At 37.6% G+C, this 10,357-nt stretch overlaps 2 protein-coding genes across 2 annotated transcripts; one reads left to right on the top strand and one right to left on the bottom strand.

Moving 5' to 3' along the window:
• Nucleotides 1–4,550: 4,550 nt before the first annotated feature.
• Nucleotides 4,551–8,777, top strand: LOC148740704 (uncharacterized). The gene is made up of 4 exons (XM_088740934.1): nucleotides 4,551–4,877; nucleotides 5,629–5,761; nucleotides 6,067–6,968; nucleotides 7,082–8,777. Exons 1-3 carry the CDS (start codon nucleotides 4,551–4,553, stop codon nucleotides 6,714–6,716), a joined length of 1,110 nt encoding a protein of 369 aa, XP_088597060.1. The 3' UTR covers nucleotides 6,717–6,968; nucleotides 7,082–8,777.
• LOC148740703 (uncharacterized) lies at nucleotides 8,035–10,301 on the bottom strand. The gene has a single exon (XM_088746958.1). It carries the CDS (start codon nucleotides 10,281–10,283, stop codon nucleotides 9,660–9,662), a length of 624 nt encoding a protein of 207 aa, XP_088603084.1. The 5' UTR covers nucleotides 10,284–10,301; the 3' UTR covers nucleotides 8,035–9,659.
• Nucleotides 10,302–10,357: the final 56 nt, after the last annotated feature.

Genomic DNA, 10,357 nt, shown 5'->3' with positions numbered 1-10,357 from the left:
CAAATTTTATTTATGATGTAACTTCTTTTCCCACGATGATTGAAGAGGAAATTTCTTGCCTGACACTTAAATTGTGGCTTTTAAAGCCACATACATATGATGCACGATCCTCGCAGTAGATAGCGCTATTTAAGCAATAGCGAAAATCAGACCTGAAAAAAATCAGGCTGATTTTCGCTATTGCTTGAATAGCGTTATCTACTGCGAGGATCGTGCATCATATGTATCTAATACCGCAGTACAAAATATATGAACTTCATATATTTTTTCATTGTATCTAAAAGCCACATAATTATCAAATTACGTGTCTTTAAACATTTTTTTGATCAACGTACTGTTAAGGAACCTAAATCTGAAACACTACTACGCTTAGCCGAACTAGTGCTCACACTCAATTGTTTTTCATTCGAGGACAACTTCTTCAAACAGACCAATGGTGTAGCCATGGGTACCAAAATGGGACCTGGCTATGCCAATCTTTTTGTAGGTTTTGTCGAACACCAATTTTTCAGCCAATACAACGGCTCCAAACCTGAACTCTACGGTCCCTACATCGACGACTGTATCGGCGCTACCTCCTCTACCAGAGAGGAGCTGACTCAATTCATAACCGCAGTCAATTCTTTTTACCCGGCTCTGAAATATACCTGGAAAATTTCTGACAATTCCTTATCCTTTTTAAACCTCAAAGTTTCAATTGAAGGCAACGGTTTATGGACTAGTGTGTACTACAAACCTACAGACTCGCATAATTTCTTGTTGTATTCGTCTTCGCATCCATCTCACGTTAAGAATTTCATTCCTTTCTCTCAGTTTTTAAGACTTCGTCGTTTATGTAGTGATGACTCTGATTTCCACCACAAATCAGAGTCAATGTACCAGTTTTTCGATAAACGTGGTTACCCTGTTTCTGTCGTTCAAGCGGGTTACCACCGCGCCCAACTTATTGATCGACATTCAGCACTACAAACGTCACAAAAGGAAGATTCTGACCGCATTCCATTCACTCTCACGTTTCACCCTCACAACCTCTCAGTTAAATCCATCATTCTTAAAAACTTTAAATTACTTCAAAACGATCCAGAGACAAGCACTATCTTTTCGCAGCCTCCGCTCATTTCATGCAAAAGCGACTAAAACATAGGAAATTTTTTGGTCAGAAGTTCTTTTCAGACTATGACCAACCAGACACTTTTAAATGCACTCGTGCACTTTGCAAAACATGTCCTTTCATTCACAACACTGAGAAAATATCGGGACCCAAACGATCCATTAAGATCACCGATCACTTCACGTGCACCTCCGCCAATGTAATCTATTGCATAACCTGCACTTATTGCAAAAAGATATACATCGGCGAAACAGGCAGAAGACTAGGTGACCGATTCCGAGAACATCTTCGTGACGTGGAAAGGAATGACAGGGACATATGGAAACCAGTCGCTAGACATTTTAAGTTACCTAACCATTCTAAGCAACACATGGCAATCTGCGGTCTTTCCTTACGCTTAGATAGTATGGAAAGCCGTAAAACTCTTGAACAAAAGCTCATCTTTCAAACCGGCAGTCTAAATCCCACAGGTATCAACGAACGCTTTTCATTCCACTAATTTATTCCTGTTTTTCTCGTTGCCATGTTCTCACCGATAACGTAGCTCCATTTTCTGCCTTTAAAAGCACACACAACGCTCAACTCCTCTATTCGCTCCGACGAAGGGCTAACGCTCGAAACGTCAGCTTTTGTAATCGTTACGGTGGCCAATTTACCATTTCAACTTTGTTGATATATCCAAATTATTTAATTATCAATTTAAACAAGTATCAGATAAAGTTGGAGGCTGGGGATGACTTACAAAAAATTCACTGAGACTTCGGTTTCGTTCCTGACATTAGCTCTGATTATTCTTGGGATGAAAAATCTCACAGTTTGGATTTGTGCTGCGAGAATGTCAAACCTAGGATTGACCGTTATAAATTTACAAATTCTACTTCACTATGAGTCACAAATAAATACGAATAACAAGCAAGAAGGTACTTATCTTTTTCTGTGGCAATTTCCGTGAAAATCATGTCAAAGTCTCCCTGGCGTTGTCAAGTTATTACAGTATTGTAACAACGGTCACATCGTTAACTCACGTCACACGGCTGTTTTTTTTTTTTACCATTAAAAGATGATCTTGGGTCAGTGTCATCACTCAGAAACAAATTGAATTCGCTCCGAAAGCCTTTCATGTCAAATATTTTTCTTTTAGCAAGGTCAGTTTATGTGACCGCACGTGTCTAATTTGAATTGACGAAATGACTTTACTGTAAGGATTTTATTTGGTATATTTCAGTTTCTATGATCTTAATTTGACAATGTTGAATCTGCTCAAATCTAGTATTTGATGTCCTTTTAGATTTTACAGACCATGGTAATCAAACAGAGAGTGAGTCTGTGTTGTTTTTTAGTTACTATGACCTGTAATTCTTGTTTTCCCATTGAACTGTAAATTATTTTCAAGATTCTTCTTTTATCAGATTTACACGTGTTGATTGAGCCAACGAGTGATTTCATCCTCGTGCCAACCAAGCCAATGAACGATTTCGTGGATGTTTTATATAGTAGAAAAATTCTCACCATGTTGTGAGAATACGTGCAATAACACTAGTTCCTTAATCCTTTTGTCGACTTGTGTTAATAACAAAGGTTGTTGTTGGACAAAACAAATATCTCAGTTGCGATTATAGAACTAAGAGATTCATCGTCTTCCTCACAGTCGTCATCAGAGGTTTGCGCTGTGTGTAAATAGCTGGGGGAGTGCACTACTTTTGTCCTTATCTCTGCTCTGACTTTTCTCTGTCTCTCTGGTCTGTATTTCGCTATCCTCCCTTTATGACAACTTCCTTTTCGAAAATTGTCTCAGAAGGCAGTAGTTCATTAAATAGACCGTCAACAGTAGTTCAATAAATGGATCGTCAACCAACAACGCGTCGTTTATCAATTTCAATGTGACGTGTGTGATGCGGGTTATGTGGGCTATACACGCGAACACTTACACCCACGCGTGGATAGACATAAACGAAAGGCATCCTCAATATATAAACACTACCACGAACGGCACAGCGAAGTCCCGAAAGACCTACTGAAACGTTTTAGCATTCTGAAAAAGTGTAGTAACAAGTTCGATTGTTTGGTGAACGAAATGATTTTCATCAGAGACCTAAAACCCACTCTGAACGTGCAAAGCGATTCAATTCGCGCAAAAGTATTTGTTTAATTAGCTCCTAACATATTTATGCTAATTTAGTGTTACACCTTGCCACAAACTTTGTAATTTTTATTTCTCCTTGACTATGGCGTCATGATGACACCATCCACTTCGGTTTTTATCGTTGGTTTTTGCCAGTCTTTGCATTTCCAAATCTTTATTGATAAGAAATAGACAGACTGGAAATGCATAATAGACTGGGGCACTAGGTATTAGAGCCAGGGTGAGTATGATAGCACTTGGCCGCCCACTTAGGGATTCACTTAAGGCACTCCATCATAGCATATTGCAGGACGCTTAAGGTTTCATGTTTCAAATGTGAAACGGCGCAGAGGTTTACTAATCTTAGCCTGTATAGCTTGCAAATTAGTCCATATGATCCACGCCCAGATTTGGTGGACAAGTAATTGATCGCTAGGAAATCAAGGATGTGTTGTCGAAGGCTTCCAATGATTTTCCTTAACAGAAATCCTGGTCTTGAATCGCTAGAGAGCTTTATCTCCTTTACGATAGATGGTAACGACGGCTTTCAACACGCTCGACATAATATGTAAACTTGCCTCTAATGACTTGGTCGAAAGACGGGAGAACATATGGAAACCTGGGGCTGGTTTACCAGTTTAAAGATCTGGCTAAGCAGCGCAAAATCGGGAAAATAGCAAGATCCAAAAGACCTTTGAAGCGTTTGACGGTTAATATTGAGCTGCTTTGTTGACGGTTTACGGTAAAAACTTATCCTTTTTGACGGATGGCGATTAAATCTAAGGCCCTTTGATACGGGTTGACGGTTAGACCCATTAAAATATTTGGATAGAAAACTTGAATGGCACAGATTTTGACTGATGTGATCTCAAATTGGGTTTGGTCCACAAGGAAACCCCAAGAGCAAATGAGCACCTTTTTCTTTTCAACTCCAAATGAATGGAAAGAAAAAGAAGTAACCAGAGTCTATCATTTGAGCATAATTTTCTTGACTTCCGTATTTATAGAAAGCTCAATCCGTTTTGAAGAAGAGTTTCAAATTCTTCTTTACTAAGACTTGCAAATATTGATAATTGTTTAGCCTGTCTCAAGAAAATCGTGTTTGCTTATAAGGTGATTACATAAAGAAAGAAATAAATAAACAAGAAACAAACTTCATCGTTTTATTGTAGTGTGATATCACAAAAATGTTCAGCACGGGAAAAGGCGTAGGAACTGACGAAGTATATCTTGTCGAGCCACCTACACGTACTCAGAAACGATGTACGATTATGTAGTATTACCTGGAGGTAGTGCAAAGCAAAGCAATACCAACAAATGGCGTCTCGGGAGGCTTCGACCGCTGCCAGTAGAGAAGAGGAGCAGAAAGAACAGAGGCTTATTGATGTAATGTTTCTCTGTGACGAGTGGAAATCTTCGAAGGGTGGATTACCAACTTTCAATCGCGAATTTGCTATTAATTTAGCACAAGTGATGATTGGCAGCATGAAAATCCAGTGCTACGTCTCGCAAAGCGATGATCAGGACAGAGAAGATGCCAGTCAGCATCGAGTGACTTTAATAACCGCTCAGAATGTTCCTGGATCAAAAGATCCCTTGGATTGGCTAAAAGTTCCACCCCCAGAGCTTCAGTATCCGCACATTGTGAGGTCATGGCAGAAAACTGGGAATTCCTGCATGCTTCGTTCTACGAGCTACAAAATGTAAATGGTTCAGTTTGTGCATGTCTCATGTGAGGACCTTGGCAAATACAAAGAAACTCCCTTGGCTGCCACAGATACAATCGAAGAGAACGACAAGAAGCACAAGATGGAAACTGAGCGAGTTGTGTAAAGCAGCGGATGCAGTTGTAGCTGTTGGCTCCCGTCTACATCAGAAGTACAGCAGAAGTCTGCTAAATGCTAAAGTGGAGTTGGAATTGTGGACAATTTTTCCAATGAACGGACAGAGTCAAAAATACATCGGATGTCGAATGTCTATAAGTCTAACATGTTCTTGAAGAAATTCAATGTCTTCGAGTTTGGCTGAGCAACCTGTAAAGACCTTACTCTAAAGTGCTATGATATAGTAGGCCACAGGCTCTCTAGGAGGGGAGTTTGAGCTCACTTTTGTTGGCTCTTTTCCTGGTGACCACAGAAACATAGTACAATGATTTCTTGAGAACATGCAGAAAACGTAAGCAGATTACCATTCATGATTATTTCAATGAACAAGATGAACTAAAAGGAATGTTTCATCAGTCAGACTTGCTTGCTCTTCCTTAACGAACTGAAGGCTCTGGATTGGTTACCCTGAGGCCATTTCGGCTGGCATTACAGTTCTTGTTTCTGGTGAATCTGGAATGGCGAGACTTTGCAGGAAATAGAAGGCGGAAGATCTGTTATTGTTCAAACAGATGATGATACAGACGAATGGGTATGGAGGATTAGTGAGGCGTTCCACCAAAGTCCAGAGAGGAGACAAACCAATGCCAGACAGCTCAGAGAGAACTACAAGAAGGTTTACTCTTGGAGATCAGAATGTGGGAGGTTCAATTAGTGTGTTGTTCAATGGCCGAAATCAAACACGAAATACACTGGATTATAAACACAACTGGATGGTTTAATCCGCCATATAAAGAAAGCATGCTACCAGAACACTTGCATGAAATCGAGGCGTGGTACCACAGGGTACCCAACACTACACAAAGGTAATTTGGTTATATCAACTAAGTTGAAATTATAAATTGGCCTCCGTAAAGAGTTAAAAAGCTGACGTTTCGAGCGTTAGCCCTTCGTAAGAGCGAATGTGGCTGATTGACACCATTGTGAAAACTGCAAATGGTAATGAAAAGTTATTCCTAAAATTGTAAAACAGAAGATTAATATTTTTGAGAAGAGTCAGACAAATTTTATTAGAAGTGTAAATATTTTGTACAGGGGTGGCATTGCAAGCAAGCAGAAGTATAATTCAATAAGGACATCATTAACAATGTGCTTAGATGATGCTGGGGTTAAAATAAAGCATATTGAAATCATGAGCAACATTCCAGTACCAAGACTTCTTTCTTATAAAGAGGCGCTTAAAAAAATTAATCAAATAGACACAGGTGATTTACATGATGTAAGGGAAACACTTTGCCAAGGGCTCAAGGAAGAATATATAGTTAATGGGAAATACAAGGACCTTTTAAAGCTATTGTTGAAAATGGCACAATTTTATCTCAGTGCCAACAACTACAGGAAGGATAAGCTTAACTGGTTTGGGAAGCAAGAGGGAACTTTTAAAGTTGTCATAGGGGGGGATGGTGCACCCTTTGGAAAGGATGACCAAGCATTGGCTTGGTTAGTTAGTTTCCCAAACTGTGGTCAGCGTGTGTGCAGCTCTGCAGAGAACTTTCTCTTACTTAGGGCCAATTGCTCTGAAGACTGTGAGCCTGTTCGCAGATATGTGGCACTTCTTGAAAGGCAAATGACTGAAATTGACGGAATATGTTTTCAGTAGAAATTGATGGTAAGGAGAAGTTTGTGTCCTTTCAATTTGAACTGCTACCCAATGACATGAAATATTTGGCTTTTCTAGGAGGAGAACTAAGTATATCTGCCTCTTATTTTTCTCCATTTGCAGACATCAACAAAAGTGACATTACCGACACTCAAGGAAATTTTGGTTTAAAAAAAACAAGACAAATGGGGTCCATGGAAATATAATCAAAGAATTAGAGTGGCAGCTGCTGTGGAAAAGAAGAAGGAAGAGGTAAGTAAAACAACTCTGAAACCAGCTACAAAGCATGAGAAAATAACATCCTTCATCTCACAGAAAAAATCTAGGCAAGAGTTTCCTCCTTTGGTTGGTAAATTTATTGTTAGGGCCAAAGCAGAACCCCTTCATTTGAAGAATAATGCTTGGCAACAATGGAACTCATCTGTCTTGATGTATTCTTTGTCACGGAGTCATCTTGGTGAATGCGAGTCTATTTTAGATGTTTCTCCAAACAGCTGTTTTGGTAAGTATTATCATGCCATTAGATTCAATGTGAAAGCAACACGTTTAGCAAAAAAGATCAGGAAGTGGTTTGCAGATGACAGAACAAAGAATAGACCCTTGGAATATCGATTTACAGGTAAAGAGTCGTGTCTTTTTTGTCACAATTTCATGTATATAGTTGAAAGTCTGAAAACTGATGAAGATCAGAATGTTCACACTTTCAAGTTACATGTTTTTGCCTACACAGGTTTGAATCTAAGAGATTCAGTCTCTCCTTTTAGTAGGGTCTCAATGTCAAGTGAGCAGGTTCAGTCTCAATCAGGTTTGTTCCAACTATTTCAGAGCTACTGCACTCTTTCTTAAAAGTACCCCTACTTCCTGGACAATTGGCCGCATAGTGCCTGTGCATGCCCAGAAACTCCAGGAAACACTAGGATTGGGTTTGGGAATTAATACAATGGAGGGAAGGGAGGCAAAGCATGTTACTCTTGCCAAATTTACTAGCAATACCCAGTTTAACAACAGATGGAATCAGGTTTTTAAGCATAAGTACATTTCAGTATTCTGGTTACGAGAAAATGGGTGTGATGAAACTGTGTACAAACATACTTCAAATGTATATATACCTAAGAGGTGTTTTACCCGTGACTTTTGCTACTGTGGTCTACCTAAAGATGGTGATGTAGAGAAGTGTAGTTTTTGTTCTCAACACTTTCAAAACTTAGTTTTGGACTGTGTTCTTCAAAGTAAAACCACGCTTGAGGCTAAAGAAGCAATAAAATAGCTTAAAGGTGGGCTGTAATATAATATTTTCTTAGAATTTGCAAACTACAGACAAAAATATAACTATTTTATTGTTATGATAATGTACTTAAGATATGGCCCTTCATGAGATACTCAATGTATACCCCAACATACTATGTTAAAAGGAAAACAAATTATATATGTAGATTTTGAATACCTCTGGAATAATTTTTCAAATGTTTGTAGATCAGTCACCAAAATCAGAGCAAATTGTCAAAGAAAGTTGCTCTCTATCAAATACCATATTATCAATTATCATAGTGGATATGAACTATTAAGCCCATATGTTTGGAGTATTGAAAGGAAAATGAATTTTGTCTCAATTCTCAGTAATCAAAATGATTTATAGTATCTAATATATAAAATAGTATGAGTGATTCAAGAGGAAGCAAATTACCAGTAGTGCATTGAATTTTCAATATAAAAAGTTTATAGTAATATATAAATATAAAAAGTAATATATAGTAATATATAATAGTATATATAATAATATATAGTAACATTTAACAATTATTCCACGAGCGCGCGTTGGATATGAGATGATAGATCGCCAACGAGGCGCATAGCGCCGAGTTGGCTATAATCATCTCATATCCAACAAACGCGAGTGGAATAATTGTTTTATTAAAAAAACGCCCCCAAACTATTAGACAAATCTTCTCGACTTTATTTTGTGAGAAGAAACCGGATTTAACAATGTACAGAAATTAGATTATGGTATATTGGCTCATATACCATAATGGCTGAGCCAATAAAAAGTCTTGAATTGCATTATCCAATGATCCAGTTTTTAATAAGTAGTAATATATAATAATATATATAATAATATATAGTAATATATAAATATAAAAAGTTTATAGTAATATATAAATATATATATATTTATTAAAAACTGGATCATTGGATAATGCAATTCAAGACTTTTTATTGGCTTAGCCATTATGGTATATCAGCCAATAGACCATAATCTACAAATATGGTAAGCGTATGCATCAGCTTAAAATCAAAAGGGAGCTAAAAAATCCAGTTTCTTCTTACAAAATAATAATTTCTTGGGGGCATTTTTAATAAAACAATTATTCCACTCGCGCTTGTTGGATATGAGATGATTATAGCCAACGAGGCGAGTAGCGTAGCGCCTCGTTGGCTATCTATCATCTCATATCCAACGCACGCTCGTGGAATAATTGTTAAATATATATATATATATATTATGGATATATTCAGAGATTACAAAAGGTACTTTACTATTTCAATTTTTCATTAATAGACAGTAGTGCATTGAATATCAATATGAAGAGTTTACAGTAATATATAGATGTATATATTAAAGATATATTCAGAGATTACAAAAGATACTTTACTATTTCAATTTTTCATTAATATACAAAACATTGCATGCTGAATGCATTGCCATCAGAAATTATTAATGTCTTTAATGTTACTATTACGATAGTTGATTACAAAATTTTAAAAAGATATATGTATATGATTGTCTCTGAGTTCCTCCTCAAGGACACAAATTTTGAATTCAATATCAATATAATTATGGCAATGGGTACTTTAAAAATGAAAAATAGAAAATATATATTTCAGATGAAAACAAGTATATTAAAAGTATTAGACTGAAAGGAGTGATCGTAGTTACTGTTCATTTCACACATGCTGAGGCCAGTCATGCTCATTCCAGTAGCCGTAATGAAAATCAATGGTGACTAATTCTTTTCTGTAAGAATATTTTATTCCAAACTGTTTTTCCGAACTTATGATTGCCTCTACGCGCTTGTTACCTTTACTTCTTCTTTTCAAAAAGGTATTTTTATTCATATTTTGATCTGTACAATCAGAAAATACCTTTCTCACTCTGTCATAAGAGATGAAAGCAAACACACAGTTCTTTCGAGTTCGGTCAGCTATAACTCCGAAATGTGTCCGCGAAACAATAGCTTCCAAAATTTGAAAAAGCTCTCTGTGCAGCTTTTCCTCCACGACTACTTGCCAGGCGTGTTTGACGGAACATCGTGGAGACATTCGTCGCTGAAATGTCTTGAGCCAATCCATGGCTTGCCTTTGAAACACTGGAAAATAATCTCCCAAGATGTGCCTAAATCCGGTTCGGTTATTGAAGTGTCGAACCGAAACTGGTGCCAACAACCCTTTTATATCATCTAGGGCTTCGCTCATATTATTAATTTGACCATCTTTGCCCGAAAGTTCAGCTTCTGCGACTACAAGCGCACCACGAACAGTATTCAAAAACACTGCACTAGCGTCCGCCATGTTTTTGCCAGTTGGAAGTTAGCCGCTGACGCATTAATTGAGCCCGTCGGTTTGGCCAAATTAGAGACTAAAAA

Source organism: Stylophora pistillata, chromosome 1, assembly GCF_964205215.1.
Source record: "Stylophora pistillata chromosome 1, jaStyPist1.2, whole genome shotgun sequence".
NCBI classification, from domain to species: Eukaryota; Metazoa; Cnidaria; class Anthozoa; order Scleractinia; family Pocilloporidae; genus Stylophora; species Stylophora pistillata.
Note: the sequence above shows the minus strand (reverse complement) of the source record. Positions and strands in the feature narration are given on the sequence as shown.

Excerpts from the sequence above, each read along its gene's own strand:
- LOC148740704 (XM_088740934.1), top strand. The coding sequence starts at position 4,551 with ATGGCGTCTCGGGAGGCTTCGACCGCTGCCAGTAGAGAAGAGGAGCAG. Across the intron at positions 4,878-5,628 it reads AGCTTCAGTATCCGCACATT|ATGATGATACAGACGAATGG; the intron begins GTGAGGTCATGG and ends TTGTTCAAACAG. Across the intron at positions 5,762-6,066 it reads TGGAGATCAGAATGTGGGAG|TTATTCCTAAAATTGTAAAA; the intron begins GTTCAATTAGTG and ends GGTAATGAAAAG.
- LOC148740703 (XM_088746958.1), bottom strand. The coding sequence starts at position 10,283 with ATGGCGGACGCTAGTGCAGTGTTTTTGAATACTGTTCGTGGTGCGCTT.